This window comes from Petromyzon marinus, chromosome 32 (genome assembly GCF_048934315.1).
Source record: "Petromyzon marinus isolate PM22_M1 ecotype Great Lakes invasive population chromosome 32, UKy_Petmar_22M1.pri1.0, whole genome shotgun sequence".
Taxonomy (NCBI): Eukaryota; Metazoa; Chordata; class Hyperoartia; order Petromyzontiformes; family Petromyzontidae; genus Petromyzon; species Petromyzon marinus.
Genome location: NC_133698.1, coordinates 8,153,554 through 8,172,428, shown reverse-complemented (window position 1 = coordinate 8,172,428; position 18,875 = coordinate 8,153,554). Strand labels below are relative to the sequence as shown.

Below are 18,875 nucleotides of genomic sequence, written 5' to 3'. Positions count from 1 at the left end.
GGATGAAAGCCTCCCAAGCCATTAACATCCCTCATGATCTCAATATGCAACATCCATGCAGCTCCTGCACATTAACTAATCGTTGAGAGCATTTGACAAGCCACTCATTGGGCTATCACTTGTGACCAGGCCGCTTCTGAAATAGAGCTGTATAGCTCAGTGGGCCCTCACCTGGTAAAATAAAAAAAAATTGTAGCATAAATAGTACAGGAATCTCGTTGCTCCATCTCCTTACAGGTGGTCCCTGGAAGGAGGTTCCATCATTTGAGTGAACTATAATCAGAATAACAAGTTATGAATAAGGGTTTTGAATTTTTTTTCATTCCATATGTTGTTGGAAAATTAATTTTGCATGAATGCTAATTGTGACTCGCTAACTTAAAAGAATGTTACATTTGAATTACATTATGTGGACACTTGGACAAATCATAGATTTGGCAACCACAGTTGCTGTCGTGTATCGCTTTTCATTGCTTTTTAAAACATTAAAACAGCCGTGGATAAAATGTAATACAAATTAAACGTCCCTTACATTTATAGTTTGAATACAAACGTGAGGAAAAGGTGACCACATTTTTTTCCATTACTTAAAAAGTTGATGAGTAATAGCGCATCACATTTTTTTTTTCAAACAAAGGTAAATCCATTCCCTGTGTATCCGTAAATGCTTGCACAGCTTTTCAGAAGCTTCAGAAGTGAGGCACAGTTTGGGGGTGTATTACTCTCATTCTGTATCAGAGGCATCTATCCCCACCGACTTTCAAACCGACTCATATTTATCCCATTTACTTTAATGCAGACTCATATGGGGCTAGAGTTGGTGTCTGTTATGAGGAAAGGGAGAAATACATGCAATTGCTATGCTGTGCAGTTTGTATCATGTAGGCGTGTAATGGTTCACCCCCTAAGTAATGTGATTAATTGTCATGATTTGACACTCATGGTTATGTAAAAAAATGCATGACTATTCAGTCTAATGTTTGCCGTCTGGTTTAAATTGTTCCTCAGAAAATAAATAAGATTTTCCGCTTACTGCAGTTTCCTCCCACGAAAATTCGTGAACAGGAATGCCCAAATATCCCAAAGGGAACCTCCTGAAAAAGACCATGGGACTTAAAACTATAAAAGATCCTTTTATTTTACCAGGTAAGGCCCACTGAGGTATTTAGCCTTTTTTCGGAAGCGACCTGGCCACAAATGATAGCTCAACGAAGTGGCTTATCATGTGCAAATTTATGTCAGCCAAATACTCTAAACACATGTTGATTCTAAATGTGGAGGGAAAACCGGAGGATAGAAAGACACGAAAACTCAAATGTACACGCGGCAGGGTTGGAATCGAACACACGACCTCCTGTCTACCAGGCGAGGTAGTTAACATCTTGCCACTTCGTGAAGCTTTCCTGGGAAAATATAGATATACCAATGTGGCCATGATGCAGCTCAGTCGGTGGAACCACCTCAATATAAACAATGGCCAGGAGTTTGTATTGGGACCGGCGACTGTTGACCACTTGTTTATGTCTGGCATGGAGGTCTGCATATAAAGATGTAATGTCAGCAGAGCCTGCATGCGCTGTGAGTGGACTAGTAACCACGGGGGGTAATGACAGGGGTATCAGTTGTGAGTGCGAAGGGACTGGTGGCTACGGGAATGAACGGGAATGATCGAGAAGAGAGCGTGGTCAGATGACGGAAGAGGACGGTGGAGTCTGCCGGTGGAGCGAGCATCCAGAGTCGGCGAGAATAATCGAGAAGGGGGGGCGTGGCCTCGTGTTGGTAAAAAAAGGGAAATGCGCGGGAGACTCGGGGTTGTTGCGGTGGGGGTCTCCGCCTGATGTCAAGTGAACGCGTCTTCAATAAAGTGCCATCTCAAGAGAAGTGTGTCAAGTCGTCATTACAAATAGATAAAGGTATTTGGACTACTCTTCCACGCTGGCAGGACATCATGGAAGACACATTTTACCCCACCATACTCGACGAACTGTGATATACCCTTTTACACTGCTGGGTGGATAGAGGTGGGAAGCTTTATCGAAACTTGGGCAGTGTTGTAACAGCTGCGCCAGAAAGACATTACCGAACCGACGACCTCTGGATTGCACATGCAGTGCACCAACCATAACACCACCGTGGCAACGTCACACGCAGCACGTGAAACGAGCGCTGGGCTCACCTGCAGGGTGGAGAGCAGCTCATCTCCCGTGTCCTGCGTGTACACGACGTAGCGGAACATGCGCTCGGGATCAATGAGCGTCTCCTCCTTCTCCCAGCGGATGATGATGGGTCTCTCCCCGCGCGCCGAGCACTGCAGGTTGCTGTGCTGGCCTCGGGTCGCCAGCGTCACGTTGGCCTGCGAGGTCACGAGGGCCGGGACTGTGCGGGGCACACGAGCCACTTAATAAGCGCCCCCGCAGCCGAGTCGGTCGACAAAAGCCTCGCGCCCCAACGCCGGCAACGACTGTGCTAAATAACAAGGCGGCGTCCATCTTGGTGCTGTGTTGCCATTTGGAAAGGTTGTGTCGGTTCAACAACGGAAAATTTAATTTTGATTTAAAGCTTTCGTGACTGCAGTGATTCATATTCTTGGTTCTTTCGGTAAAGTCACGTTGAAGAATTTTATTGTTTTATATATATATTATTATTTTATTGTTTCCCTCCAACGTGACTTTACCGAAAGAACCAAGAACGGAAAATTAGTTACGTGCGATTGGATTTGCTCACCCAAAATACAAATTGTTTTTCGGCTATCAAACTGTGGTGGCAATTTTTAAGTGATTTTTTTTCATATATATAAGAAGCCAGATACGCGTTTTACTGCTATGGCTGGGATAGATTGTGTGCCTCCATGTATCTGAGTACGCTTAAAGTTGATTTAGGAAAACTTCCCAAAGCATAAAACCAATCACTTTGAACCAGAACACGGAGCTTACCAATGTCCAGCCCAGTATTGTTTAAGACGAGTTGATAATACACTATCAAAAATTACCTTTTAAAACATTTACATTTTGTTATTAACCAACACTATTAGTGTGCCAACAAACATGCCAAACTGCTTCTACTCGAAAAATCTGTTTCATTTTTTGACCCTAGTTTTCCAATAATAGCGATATATATACCGTGTTGCGTTATCCAGGTGTCCCTCCAACAATTATTTTATTTTGGTCACATGCATCTCTAGCTCACATTTGCATACATATATGCGTCTCATTACATCGCTGATGCTTTCATGCAAGTTATACGTTTGTAAATTGAACATCAATCTGTGCTTTGAGATTAACGTTTCACACTCTCGCGGAGGTTCAAACCGATTCCCGCACGTTGCATGTGTCCTATCACGCTGTCACCATGCCTCTTCATCTCCACTCAATTCCCCTTCCCACTGCCTCTGCCCCAGCTTCATGACGTTTCCACTGAAGCTGACACCATTCACTGGCTACCCTCATGCTCCTTGTATGCATGTAAGTATGTATGTCAAACTTATTTTGCACCGTACGTAGCAAACCGTGCTAATCGGAGGTGCGCCGCGGAAGGACAACAAACTAGATTTAAAAGTGCATAGCTCCAGTGGCTTCCTATTATCGGAAGGAAGAGCGTTCCAGATGGCAGCAGAAGCGCATCTAAAAGTGTGCGATGCAGTGACCGTCTTTGTGTAAATATATGAATGAGATAATAAATATTGATTTATTTATTTTGCGTCCATCATTCACTCAAAATGCTGTAGAATTTGTAGCGCGCATAGATTTGGCACACAGAGGCACGGGTGAACCTCAGGCAAGTTGGAAAGGCTACCAGAGCTACTGCTGCCAACAATTGCTCAAGTTCTGTGGTCTCCCTATTGGAATGATTGATGACGATGATGATTATGATGGCCCAAGATAAAATGACGATGGCATGAGGCCTTAAGCCAGCAGTGGATAGACAATGGCGGATGACGATGCACAATGATTCGCCCAACCAACTGATTTGGTTGAGCAAGTGATATATAACATTTTTGGACAAATAGAGCCCTCACTGCTAATGCTCATGAAACTGGCTATGGTACAAATGTACTGCATTCCTAAAACAACACAGAAGGTTAATAAGCAACCTCCTTGGTCAGCCTTCCGTGAAGGAATAAATGGCACAATGCAAATTTAATTTCTAAACTTAGCGGATGCATAACTTTTATTTAATATTTTCCTAAAACTCTTTCTCCCATATGGGCTTTTGTAGCAAGATATCCTTAAGCTTTCACAGCACTGGCATAATGTTTGTGGTGAAATAAAACATTATTAACCACGCACATCGCGAACCAAACCAATTAAGTGAAAATAGTCTATATTTCTGACATTAAGGAGTTAAAAGTCAAATCGGATATCAGGGCCCAAGGCTCCTATTAGTGCCTTCATTGGAGGTGAGGCCCAATGCTGTGAATTCCTATGGAGACTAAATATCCTACAGCTAATTGTTAACAGCTGTCCAAGTTTACAAAGTCTCTACTTGTGCTGATCACACGTGTGATCCAGCCAAGGATTACAGAGACATCTACTTAGAAAGAGCCTTAGCATGGTAAAGAGGGCATTGAGAGTGAGGCCCACAGCAAAATTGTCTATTTATAGGTGGATGTGTGTAGACAATTCCCAGTGCAAATATTATACTTTCGTTTTTCCGTGCATTTAATTGGCATACTCTGCGTACAAATTAATAGCGAATGGTTAACACGGCCACAGGCATTCACATTGCTACCTAAGGCATGAAATTAAGACTTGAGTACCAAAAGTACTCTCAGCACTACGACCACATTATCCACTACCACAAGCCCTATCCATACATGTTATAGAGACAAGCACACAATTATATTAATAGAACGCGCGATGGCCATTACATTCGGCGCCAAACGATGCAGAGCGAATGTACGGCCCTGCAACAAGAACAACCAAGTAAACGGATAACTAAAAAATAAACTAAACTCCACTCTCTCGATTGAACTCTGCCCTTCTGCTCCTAATGTGTACCAGTGCAGTGGAGAAAAAGGGCCTTTAAAGGTGCAGCCCTTTAATTACTTGCTCATGTCAATGCTTTTGGAATGTTCTCCAGCACAGGAAGCTCCAGCCGGCACCCTCTAAAGGGTGTTTTACTTTTCCACACTGGTAAGACATCTGGGAAAAGGTTAGAGTACCCCATACATTACCCAACCACACGTGATATGCATAATAGAGGTTTTTGGGTTAGATTGTGTAAATGTTTGCGTAAATATTTACGGAAATATATCCAAGTTTTTGGGTTAGATTGCATAAATATTCATGTAAATATTTACACGATCTAACCCAAAAACCTCTATTCTGGATATCATTGGTCGCGAAATCCCGGGTGTCACACGTGACCGACTAAGCGTGGTGTATCCACTCATACTGGAGGGTGGACAAGGGCTGGTGGGATTGAAAAATAATTACTTGCACCATTGTAACAACAGCTGTCCCAGAAGATGGAATCGAACTGGAAAAATTACTACATCGCAAGAGCAGTGTACTGACCAGCAGGGGCGGAGCCAGGATTTCAGGCCGGGGTGACATTCAACAAATGTTAATTTCAAGAATGATTAGAAAGTCAGGCTGTTGAACTAGACGCCATCGGTTGGCGACACACTCTGACAATGCAGTTGCACGGAGTCCGCCAGACCGAGTGTCGTACACTTATACGCAGAATGTCACCCCTGTCACCCCCCCTGGCTCCGCCCCTGCTGACCAGTAACATCACGGCAGCCCGCAGTTGGAAACTGATACTATGTGGAATATATGCTCACAATAATTATTGGGACCAACGCAGGTGCCAACAACAATGAAAAACAAAGGCTTAATTATCCATAAGAGTCTTGATTTGAAGCTTTCGTGACTGCAGGAATCCATACTCTTTGGTTCTTTCGGTAAAGTCACGTAGGCATAATATAAAATAAATCACGACATTTCGGGCGCCCGAAACGTCGTGATTTATTTAATTTTATACCAACGTGACTTTACCGAAAGAACCAAAGAGTATCCATAAGAGGTTTTTGGGTTTAGATCAAATAAATATAAATGAAAGAACCAAAGAAGAGAAATATAAATGTGTCGTTAAAACCGCCACCACCCGATCAAGCCAAAACACTTCTATTACGGATAAAATTGGTAGCGTGTTAAAGGCTTGTTTGCCAACACTACTATCATGACAACGGCCACATCGGTCAACACCATCCCTGTCACAAAATAAAGCGACTATACTATTGGCACGTATATTATGTGAAATGTGCAGCGTGACACTTTTTTGTAAAGAGAACATTAAAATGTTCTAAAAAAATATACGTTTCAGTTTTAAGGTTCTACAAAACGGCTTCAATCAGGTGCAATTGCTGATGGAACACTGGTTAAAGTATTGGCAGGTTCATAGCTTCCCACAAATGTTTTTATTATTCATATATACCGTATAAGCACGGTGGTACATCTTTGTTTTATTATCATTAGCACTGACAATTACCATGAATGTCCCACATAATATATATTTATCAACTGGATGTCTGCATACACGTGAAAAATTATTCTATTAGCTTAGGTCCAACAGTTGGACCAAGTGTGTGTTTTTTTTAATATGTTGGCATAAACAGTTTTTGTATTCCATTGGAATATATCCATGGTGCATGTTGAACAGATGGTTGGCTTGCCAAATAGAAACTTTATGAATCACTCCCCCCCACAAAGTGGTGACAAGTGTTATCATAAATCGATAGGAAAGTGCCAGAGCGTTATTTAATTCCAATACGTGAAAACAGACATGACCATTTGGCAATTTTAATGTATTGCTAAATACAAACTGTGCTTTTTTTTCTTTTCCCAAACAACTTTCGGGCTTGCGAGGTGCAAATGTTCCACGTGCAAAAGGTCAAATCCCGCGCAGTGATAAAAATAATGCAATCCTTTTAATGAGTTGTCCTGAATGCTAAGTCATGAGTAAGTAGATTGAGCTTGGGGCTTTGGTAGTCTCTCTCCTCTGGCGATAAACGACCCATTGTTTTGTCCGGGACTGGAACAAGCCCCTGGTTTACCCTCCAAATCAAGTGGATGGCTGTAATGATCTATTAGGAAGGATTAATATGACCAGTCCGGTTTGCAGTCATTAGGTGTTTTGTGTGTCATTTTCTTTTTACAAATGTACCATGTCCTTTACCTAATTTAGATTTTTTTTCAGTATTAAAATAGCAGGATAAGTGTAGCAACACTGCCCAAAACCTTAATTACAGGCACATGCTGATAGGTTTTTTTTTTAAGATCAAAGGCTGATTAATTACTTGAACCATAACCACTTTGATCATGATACAGCGCTGTAAATAAGAATGTTTTGAAAGGGCAAGTAAATGATATAAATATGCAATAATTACATATATATTGAAATGTATTCAGAATTTTCAATTGTATTTTCTTGGTGCAACGGTACTTGAATATTTAGCATGTATTAGTAGTTGTAATTAAAATAGAAAGTGTATACGGAATGTTGTGCAACGCCAAATAAATGCACATATTTTAACTTGCTTTAGTCCGTCTCCGCCAAATATGCTCAAACCAGCATTAATGATGTAAAAATATTATTATCTTTGCTTTAAATTGAAAATAAAATATTATCCAAATCACACATTATAAATCATAAACTCCGATTGATTGCACCAAGGGTGAATACATTCCCTTGGGCAACACATTATTTATGCAACAAATCAATAATGTCTCTAAAACCCCGTGTGAAAGATCGTCATCGTTGAGCCCACAGTACTGACGTGGCTCCCAAGATTAACTCTTTTGCACAACAATGCTTTGCTCGCAAAGTAAAAGTCCAACGACAACGGCTTACCACCGTAACACGACGAGTATTTATTAACGTTGCAATTCATGGCACAAGCTCAAACGCGTTCCCCCCGGTGAGAATTCCATCACAGATCAAACTTAATTCAATGCAATTTAGATAGTTTTTATTATCACAAACCCTATCTCACAAGAAACCAACTAAATTCTAGATAAACGTACTTTCAAACTTAACGTCGAAGCAAGTTTGTAAACAATTTTTTTTTACGGTACATCCGTTGTTTTTCTGATCAAGCTTCTCGTGCAGAAAGGAACCAATTAAGCACACAAAGTTAAACTCATTACGTGGTGTTTGCCACAGGCCTTAAGGGACGCCGCATGTGCTGTGCATCTACAGGGGGGACATGTTCTGCATTTGCGGTTCAACCAGATAAGGACTAATCACACTAAAGGCTGAGTGAGTAAAAACCTTGTTTTCTTTTTGGGTTAGTTATCAATATCCTTGAAGATCCACGGTGCTGATATCTGAGCGGTTAAAAGCACAACAACAGGAGAATGCACAAACCCACTTCGGTTTCACACAAAAAAAAAAGACCCCATTGGCCCATTCACGAGTGTCGGTAAAGTGACCTGTGTCTCAGCCCATGGCACCGTGCCATTCATTGCACAGTCAAAATCTGTCAGCGTGAACGCGACCGGCGCAACAGTGTATGTGAGCATCGTACTCTTCACGTTGAGCAGCATCGATTTGCTGATGTCGGTGCCCACTCCATTGCTGACTTGGCACAGATAGAAGCCTCCATCCTCCTCCTGCACCTGGCGGAGGAGCAGGGATCCGTTGCCGAGCGGCTGGAAGCGGCCACCCCCACTCAGCACTGGCTGGAACTGTGGGTTCCCGTTGCCTGTCAATGACACGTGCATGGATGGGGCGGGTGGATACAATTAAGCAGTCCGTCAGTGGCATACACAACCAGGGCGATGCATTGACATGCTGAAAGAAAAAAAAAAACACAATACTAAATATAAAGAACCTCTTTGGCCATGTGTTCTATTTGGGCATCTGCAGGTAACTAGCATCCATTAAAACTTGCATGGTACACAAGATAGCGGTGTGGTCAGCATCACACCTATCCACCTTTTGTTTTTGCCCATGTGGACGTTGCAACGCATTTTAGACTGAGTTTACCTAGGTGAGGCTTGGGCCCACTATTTTCAGATATCAACTGCCATTGCTGAGCGAGGCCAGGAGTCGTTGAGAACTTAGCCGAGTGCATTAACCACTACGTTGTTGTCATTCCACACAACATGGGCACAAGGAAGCAGGAATCCCTGAGACAACCCCTGGTGTACTCTCTAACAAAGTTATACTTGTAACCTAGGGAGCACAACAGCAAAAAATTGAAGCACACAAGTCCCGAGTGGAAACCCCAATTGGTGACAATGCAGCTGGCTTCTCTCACTCACTCACTCCAAAGACCGGAGGGCTTTGGATAAAAATGACTCTATAACCGACTTTCATTTCTTATTATGCAAAATAGTGGCCAAACAGTGAAATTCTATCTGTTTGCAAATTGAAAGCGATAATAATACCTCTTATTTTAATATCACATGCCCTTTTTTCATTCGCATGGCTTCAGACTTATACCTTTTCAATTCCGTAACAATTCACTATTTCGTTCTCGCTATAATTCGAGGTGCTATAACAGGTTTTGTCGTCAACACATAGATTTTTTTGGCGCATTGTGTTTCGTAAATATTGATACGGAAACCTCTCTTAATGGTGAGTAACGATTATTTTCTCTCATTACGGTACATGTAGTGAGAATATGTAGGGCACGTGGAACATACTCGGACACCTGAATGTCCACACCCCGATGAATAATAAACGAAAGTTTTACCAACATTACACCAATAGTGAACGATTTTTGTTCACGGAATAGTTTTTTTTTTTCAGTCAGCAGAAAACAAAGAAAAAATATCGGTACAATAACACATCCTCATGGGGGTTGGCCGGTCTCTTGAATTGTCCTCTGTGTCATTTTGGAATATTAAAACCCAGTGTAAAAATGTTATCACATATTAAAGGAAAGCATATGAGCCGTTAAATCGCGGCCCTCGGAGGACATTTTGGTGACGCGAGAAATATTCTCCCATCCTGCAAATTAAAGTCCGACACTGGGATATCGCAAGCCATCCTTGGGTGTGAGATAACTACTGGAACCACCCTCATTCCATACGTAATTTGGGGCACCCGACTTCCTATGGAGAAAAGGCTCATAAACCATCATATCACGCATTCTCCTGGGCATTACTGCGCAGCTGGACTCAAACTCTTTTTCACCCCAGCATGGATTGAGAAGTGGGGGGTTCCATTACCTGCTGCTAGAAGAAAAATGAGCTGTCATATCATCGGTCTACGCATACTTTCGCACTGCTCACGAGTAATGGTGTCGGTGGAAATGGCACTCTTCAAGTGTAATACAAACTATGGAAGCTCAAAATGAATTGAACTATAAATATGTTCCCACCCCCGCCAAGCATATATTTTACGATAATGCAATTTTAGCTCGAGTCTCATAATTGTTTCCTGAAAAAAAAGAAAAAGAGACAACATTTTCACACGGAGAAACACAGGAGAATGTATGAGCATTAAAGTCGTTTGCAACAAAAAAAATAAAACGATATTGCAATATCCTCATAATGGTTGCTTGCGATGTTGATAGAAAAAAAATGCACTTTAGGGTTTTGTGCTATTAGTGTTAATGTGCAGTTTAGAATAAACAAGTTGTAACAACCCCCCCCCGCCCATCCTCTCGCGCATTTCACTGCAGTCGTTTGCAACCATAACCGTGTACCTTTTGAGTACTTCCAGATAATCTTGGGTATTGGGTAGCCATCGGCTGAGCAGTTCAAAACCACAGGCTTCCCGAAAATCCCATCTTGGTCCTTGGGTTGAACCACGAAACGTGGTGGCACTGTCAGGAGAAGCCACACGCGCGGCAATGAAATTCAGACCTTGGAGCGACAACCCCATGCACCGCCCCAGCACCGCGATTTCACTTTGCGTTGCGCTTTAGCCCCCGCGGGTGAAAATATCAGCTATTATGCGCAGGTTATTTTTGGCAAATGGAGCGAGATGCATCGAAAGGGTAAAAACCTTTTCGCACCCCCGACGGTGATGAAAGATTCCCATAATGGCTCTTTGTAAGGAGCAGCGTCAACTAAATAACAGGTTTGCGATATTTAGAGGGGTTTTATTCTTGCCAGTGAGGGTTGAAGGCACACCTGAAACCACTGACACTGTATATCGATATTTATGAAATTATTAGAAAAATAAAACGTTCCCAATCCCCCCCACCACCACCCACCCCAATTTCACGCCACAAATAGAAAAGTGTGCAAAAGGCAAGTAAAAAATTCCATCTTTCAAAGTGTTTCGGCACGATTTGTTACATTGGGAGTGCTCATTTGTACTGCGCACTCGTTTCATCTGCCAGTCTATATACTGGTGGATCAAACGTTAAGACCGCATCCCATCCTGTGTAGGTGTAATCCATCTCGCTGCTGCACACACCTTCATTTCATCATGCCCCAATGGCCATCCAACTGATCACGTTTCTTTCCTTCTCATCCATCGTTAATTATATCAACACAATCCTCGTATATTGATGGTATAATGCGGAAATTGCTGCAATGTCCAAACCATTATATGATCTTCGGCGTTTTGCCCTCCATGCTACATGGCACGTAATGTGCAATAATGTATTTAGCCCAATTAGAAAACATATATCGTATACATGTTTTAATTACATTAATTGCTTAATTGCAAATTCATACTTGTTATTATATTAATATGACACATGTGGATATTGACATGGTAAATGGAACTCAAGCTAAAAGGTTTGTAAAGCAACGTGGAGGGGTTAACGCTCGTAATTTATTTTCACATCTGTGAAAAAGAGATTAATAGCTCATCGGATTCCTTCAGGACAAATAAAGATTCTGAATTACACTGAGAGATAGAGGAACACATTGATTACAGAACATGTGCAAGTTAAAGATATCACATCGTGACTTTTAGGAATGGCAAGTGGTATTGGGCCGGGACGTGTCGCTCGGAGTAATGACGGTGGCCTGTGGTTGAGGCTGACAATGGAGTGGCAGCCAATGGAAGGGACACAATTTACTGGCTAGAAAAAAATGTATTCGTTTTATTTGCGATGTTTTTTTCAAGTAAATTGTTTACCTTTCCTATACGTTGCACTCCTATCGCGTTTTTGGTGTGTTGTTGTAACCTTCTGACCCGCCCCTACCGGACATCTGTGAAAAGAGCTTTATAGCTCACCGGATTCCTCCAGTATAAATAGATGTTGCCATTCTGATTGCTTTGGAGCTCGCGTCCAGGAGCCAAGGGAACTGTTGGATTGCGAGATTGTGAAAGATCATCAACAGCTTCATGATGTCGCCCCTCCGAATAGTATGTTTGGCTACATACAGTGCAAAAGAATTTCGACAAACATACAGCTTAAAGAGAGGCCTTCAACCAGCGGTGTATAGATCCTGACTGATGATGATGATGGTTGTGTTGTTATGTTTGACATCGTCCCTTTCTATTGTGTGTATCAGGCTTTTAATTACATGGTTATTTTGTAGCGTTTTAACAATGCTAGATGAGCTTATATATGTGCTTTTACTTTGTCTCCCATTGAAAAAGATGCGCTTCATCTCAATGGGTTCTCATATGGTTACACACACAGAGGATATCATCGTAATCCATATTACAATTTATTCAATATTTAGGACAAGTCCTTTGATCTTATTAATAGGAAGGGTACTCATTTACACTGGGGGTCAGAAAAACCGGCTTGCACTGCTGAGACATCAAGTTTAAGCCCTCAGGCTGTGTCATGCAAGGGTCTTCTATCCATGTCAGGGGCAACCGAGTCAGTACCTCTGATACAACGAGTTAAAGCCCTGGGGCTGGACACCTCCTGAGGCCCACGTCTATGTGAGAATACTGCGTGAGCGCCTCTGTGATCGCGGGTTCAAGCCTTTGGGCGGAGAAGTGAAAATCGAACACTGTCTGACAAGGAATCTTGAGTGCGGGTTGTGCACATGGGGTCCCCACTGAACTGATATGTGCTACAATAAATAAATAACGGAAGAACAAAATGAGAATTTCCTATCCATATCATCATAATTAGCTCTGGGTGCACAGGGGTAATTAGAATGTATCTTCGTAAGCCTGCAACAAAACAAATGCAAATAAAACCGGAAGAGTTCATGGTGTGCATATGCAACGGATGGGGATAACTCAGTCACGAGAGCAGTGAGATCAACCTTTTAAGGTGGTGGTTTTCAAATATTAGATCAATTTGGCTCATCATCATAATTATTCTCCTGCCTCCAGGGTTGTAAAATATGCAAAATCTGTCCATCGCCACTTTCTAAACGTTTGTCCTGTGTGGGAACAGGAGCCACAATAGTCATGCTGAATTTATATTCGCATCACTGGCTTTGGACTGCAAATGGAGATCACCCCTGCCCAATGCTCATTATATCCTGAAACGAGTTGTACTTTTAACGGTTCGAGAGAAATTTTTATTGCTACACAGGAGACCATCTTGCACAGACAGGGGTATGATGAATGCATAATGCAACAAAGCACTATCAGCTTCATGGAGACAGTTACTACTAGAGGTATCAAGAGTAAAACCTTGGATTGCGAGCATAATTCGTTCAAAGCACTCGTATATCAAAGCACTCGTATATCAGTTGTGATCACGTGACGCTCGGCAGACAAAGCGTATACATGCTACTCGTATTGCAAGACCTCGCTCGTTTATCAAATTAATATTTAATTAAATGTTTTGCTCATCTTGCAAAACACTCGCAGACCAAGTTACTCGCAATCCAAGGTTTTACTGTACGTCAATTAATTTATTGATATTAACATCGGTTCACGATGCATGCATGAAATAATGTATGTAAGAACTGATTTTTCCCCCCCCCCAATTCATATACTTTGCATGTAATGAGTTCAGAATCAGATTAGAATCCGAAAATGTATTCCTACCGGAGGAATCCAATGAGATATACAGCTTTTTCACAGATATCCAGTCGGGGCGGGTCATAAAGTTACGACAACAAACAATACAACAACATGGAACCCGTGCCATCACTTGCGGACCGCTACATTTGCTACAAAAACAAAACAGCAAAAAAACCCAACAAATCAGACTCATTAAAATAATCGCGACGATTTTGCACCAACAAGTCGAGGCGGGCGAATCTGCCGCGCCTCTCGTAACTGTCACCGGCCGACAAGCGGGGAGGACAACGCGGGAGCTACCTCTGACGATCAGCTGACTCCCGTGGCTGACGGTGGCAGCCTCGTTCCTCGCCAGGCACGTGTAGTTGCCGTTGTGGAGCTGCGTGACGTTGGGGATGAGCAGCGAGCTGATGAATTCCGTTGTCTCCACCTGGGCGCCCAGGCGAGGCGGCAGCGGCTGCCCGTCCTTGTGCCACGTGATGCGGATGGGCGAGTCGCCGGACACGATCACGCAGGGCACGTAGACGCGCTGGCCCTGCGTTACCGCCGGCATCTCGAATGGCTGGATGAGTGGCGGCTCTGCCGCATTCGAACGGACGGACGCAGGAATGGACCCCCCCACCCCGAGTTAATTTTAGCCCTCGTTGTGCGGCCACGGGTAAAGCGGTGCAGATAGGTGGCATTTGTGTCACGTGACCAACCTCATTGTTAGCCAGGCATCTTTGAAAATAATTGAATGATTCGTATTTAATGTTTAGATTTATTGACTAAAGCTCACGTTGGCCACCCCGAGAGGCTGTAACTCACTATAATATAGATACTGTTATGGTAGGAATATTTGTATTGATTATGTGTATTATTGTTTCATTTTATTTGAATCCTATTATGTTATTAGATATGCATTTAAAATGTCTTATATTTAAATGTCCATGAGTATATGGAAATCTCAAAATCTACATGATATTCTTCTGTGGAAAAAAAAAACACATTCTTCTTGCTAAGATGGGCTAAATAACTGTGCCGTAACCTGTATAGCTGGTCCCCATAAAATAAGAATGACCAATTTCTCAGGGATGGTAAATCTTTTTGACAGTCTCATCGTTCTGCCAATTTCTGAGATCAAAATTAAGAGTCAAGTTTCCCCAGCACCACAAACCATCAGTTGTGTGCCACGTTACAGCGTGTGTGTAATAACCAGGCAATGGCAGAGTCACAGAGACACCGCATCGCCTACCCAAGTGTGAGATCCAATTACCAACTGTACAATATGGCCAAAAAGTTCGTACCTTTCACAGTGACAATAAGACTCCGGCTTGGGCTGGCTCCGGGCTGCACCAGCACGCTGCAGATGTATGCCCCCTCATCCATGCCCTTCTGCACGTCTGCCAGGCGTAATGTTCCATTGGCGAACACCGTTTGCCTGTGGTTATAGGGTAGCGGAGTGCCCTCCCGCAACCAACGGATGGAATAGTAGGGGTAGCCGATGACGCGGCAGTGGAGGTAGGCTTCTCTGCCGGCAATAGCCGTCACGTTGCGCATCGGGCGGATGCTCGGAGATCCTACAGCGGGGTAGAATTGCACGAGCGCTCAGGAATTTGTGCCATGGTTAATCAAGCAATCAATGCGACGCATCTTAATGAAACGTTCAATTGAATGGCTGAATTTTTTTTTTACCAAGTGAAATTAATTATCTTTGTCGTGCCACCATTAATGACCAAGGTGACATATTTTGCATCCGAGCCATTATTTAGTTGGGCCCAATTTAGTTGAAGGTAATTTTATTTTAATTGGGAACTTTATCTGTGATGATGACGCAGGGTGGGCTATTTGTGGGAATGAAAAAGCTGCAGCGCATTTAACATCTGCCTTAGAGCAGACAGTGAACTATGGGAATTCCCGATGTAATTTTCAAGGCAGTGGCAGGAGACAAATCATTGACTCTCTGCAAAGAGGCCCAGTCGTCATTGTGCTGACTACAAGGTTATGTAGTGGCCCATTCCATGGTAAGTAATTACAATTGCATAATTATCAATCGAAATAAAATGTAGATGTGCGCTGTCCACAAACAAACGTGACCTACACAATTGTAATGCTATCCGATGGATTATAGCCTTATTCACCTTGACCTGAAAGAAAAGCACCTCTAATTGCAAAATCTCTTTACGGACACTTTGCTCACGTTGGTTTATTTTACAGGAAAAAAAAACCCTTTATACGGTGCAGGTCCATTAAACCGTACAAAGCGTGTTTACAACTGGGGTAATATTACTTGTTTATTGCTGGTGCTTAACTTGGCGATAACAGGGATGTATAACGGCCCACACGGAGGCCTCTGGTTTAGTGTCTTCTCTGTTTTAAACTTCCCAGAATAGAGCATGAAGGAAGCAGTTTTAGCATGTCTACAAGTTGATTAAATGCTGCCTAAAAAATCTCACATTAGGCTCTCCAAGTCACTGCCGTCAAATATATTAAAAGGGCAATGGCATTTCTCAATAAAGAAAATGTGGCCTTGTTTTTGAAAAGCATTATCAATGAGTATTGATTAATTTATGTGGCTTAACATTTGTTTGCATACAACTTTAAACATCTCACAGCAAAAGGCGACAAGCTTAACCAAGCTGCATATAACATATTTTTACATGGTGTATTAATGTTTCGTAACAATGAGCCAAATTCACATGGAATCTTAATCATTTTCGACAAGAAATTTCGAAAAAATGCATAGGATTCTAATGTCTGATTTGTAGAAGTTATTGATATAGGGAGTGATGGCACAGTGGTCAGCATCCTTGTATTTTGTTCCTGGTCATGGTAAACATCATTGGCAAGTGATTTATGAAGTGGTCCTGGGTCTCCCCTAGATTGACTCATCCTGAAATGAGTACCTATTGTCGTTGTGTGCACATCAGCACTGCGGCGACAAAGGTTCTGGCCACACCACCCCTGTGCAGGATTTATGAAGGCACGTTAACAAAGCTTGCCCCAACAGTTTACACAGATTGTATGGGGGATCTTTGTCTTTGTCATTTATATGGAGGAAATTAAGGCAACAGCGGTAAATATATAGTTTGTTATGAAGCTGGCAAAACCGAGTTTGATTCCGGACTGCAGCTAACATGCGTGACAAGTGATAGCAGAAACTGGATTGGGCCTCATATAGATAAACTCAGCATTAAAATCAGCATCTGGTGCAATCTGCACACATCATAGCACTGGGGAGAAGGAGGTGGTGTAGCATTGTGTCGAGCCACACCACCCCACTCGTGCACCGTGCCGGCTTTAATTGGGTTGCCAACCAAAAACACTGTGACCAACAATCTTGGTGGCTTTACAGTACGTCTTGGTGTTATCGATGTACGTGTGTGAGACTGATGCATAACTCTGGGGTTCTTGACCGCTACATGCAGCAATAGGTAAAGTTGTGTCCACAAATGACCACGGATATGATTTTTGACTGGTTGGGGTGCATCCAAGCGTACAGTGAAACCAGAGTTAGGGCCCGACATTGCATAGTGACCAGCTGCACTACTAATCACCGATTGCTAAAAGTGAGGCACATTGTTTTCGGAATTTTAGTTAACCCCTGGAAAATTGATGGTAAATGTCTAAACATTTTTTTAAAATAATATATACAGGGGAAACTGCACGATGACACTGAGGTCAGCACACGATCTTAAAAGTTAACCGTACAAAAAAATGTGTGAGCTCATATCTCAATTTAGTGGCCTCGTTTAAAATCAGCTCTCGTCAATTGCCAACGCTTAAACAAATGCCAGATTAGGCCCCTCTCTCAATCTCCTAAAGCGCCTCCATTTGGGGTTGTCGGCGGCGGGAGGGAGAAGTGCAAGGGGTTCGTCATTGGTCACACCGGGCGCACGTTTCACTGCAGCGAGCGTGCACGCACCCCCGTGCGTGTGTGAGAACAGAAATAGCCGTTAAGCACCTCTTACGTTTATGCGTGCCTGGTACTCGGCCTGGCCCGCGGCGTTGCCGGCCTGGCAGCGGTACACCCCGCCGTCCGTCACGCGCGCGCCCGTCACGTTCAGGTAGCCGGTCACCACGGCGCCTCCACCTTCTCCTCCACCTTCTCCCGCTTCTGCCCCTCTCGCTTCTGCCCCCGCCCCTGCCGCCGCCGCAGCAGCAGCAGCAGCAGCAGCAGGCCCCGCGCCGTCACCGGGGGTGACGATGTGGTTGCCGCGGCGGTGGGGAGCGTCGCGCGAGAGGGCCGGCTCGCCGTCGAGGGTCCAGGCGATGGTGGGGGGCGGGGAGCCGCGCACGACGCACTGCAGCGAGAAGGGCTCCCCGGGGCTTACAACGCGCTCGCTGAACGACGAGGCGATCTTCGGGCTACCGTCTGCGGCGTGGTTCGCGGGGGGGAGGGGGGGGGGGCGGAATTAAAACACAACGGCGATTTTTTATTTAAAGCTTTCGTGACTGCAGGGATTCATATTCTCGGTTCTTTCGGTAAAGTCAAATTTTCTTGTTGTGGTTTTCACACCTGACGACGATGGCTTGTGTTGCAGTCGAAACGTCGTGATAATTTTATTTTTTTATATTTTTATTATTTTATTGTTTGCCTTCTACATGGTGACTTTACCGAAAGAATCAAGAATACAACGGCGATTGTGAACGTACATGCCGTGCATTTTGTGAATATCGATTCGTCTATTTGTGTGTCTTGAACTTCTTGCGCACCGTACGTAGCCAACCGTGCTAAAAAAAAAATATATTTTACCAGGCAAGGCCCACTGAGCTGTATACCGCTTTATTAGAGACGACCTGGCCACAAGTGATCACCCAATTAAGTGGCGTATCGTGTGGAATTTGACAGCAGACAAACACTCTAAACGCATGTTTCTAATTGGAAAAACTGGAGGACACGGAGAACAATCCACGCGACTACGGGGAGAACATGCAAACTCCAAATTATCTATCTTTCAACATTATCAGCTACGGGAGGCCATTGCCTATGCATGAAGACCTCCCCAACCCATCACCTTCCCTCGGGGTCTTTCAAT

The 18,875-nt window shown here is 43.4% G+C and overlaps 1 protein-coding gene and 1 long non-coding RNA gene across 3 annotated transcripts in view; one reads left to right on the top strand and one right to left on the bottom strand.

Annotated features, from left to right (window-relative positions):
- The window catches only part of LOC116948137 (cell adhesion molecule DSCAM-like), a 175,352-nt gene that overhangs the window by 60,683 nt on the left and 95,794 nt on the right, over positions 1-18,875 (bottom strand). For both annotated transcript variants that reach the window (XM_076071264.1, XM_076071263.1), the window contains exons 7-12: positions 17,801-18,211; positions 15,144-15,416; positions 14,158-14,436; positions 10,661-10,780; positions 8,531-8,707; positions 2,177-2,376 (exon numbers count right to left, since the gene is read on the bottom strand). In XM_076071264.1, the coding sequence (XP_075927379.1) occupies positions 2,177-2,376; positions 8,531-8,707; positions 10,661-10,780; positions 14,158-14,436; positions 15,144-15,416; positions 17,801-18,211 (1,460 nt within the window). The remainder of the gene's footprint in view (positions 1-2,176; positions 2,377-8,530; positions 8,708-10,660; positions 10,781-14,157; positions 14,437-15,143; positions 15,417-17,800; positions 18,212-18,875) is intronic.
- LOC116948138 (uncharacterized) lies at positions 1,656-18,240 on the top strand. Its single transcript, XR_004403756.2, has 3 exons — positions 1,656-1,913; positions 3,398-3,461; positions 17,999-18,240. It is a non-coding gene; the product is annotated as an uncharacterized LOC116948138 (long non-coding RNA).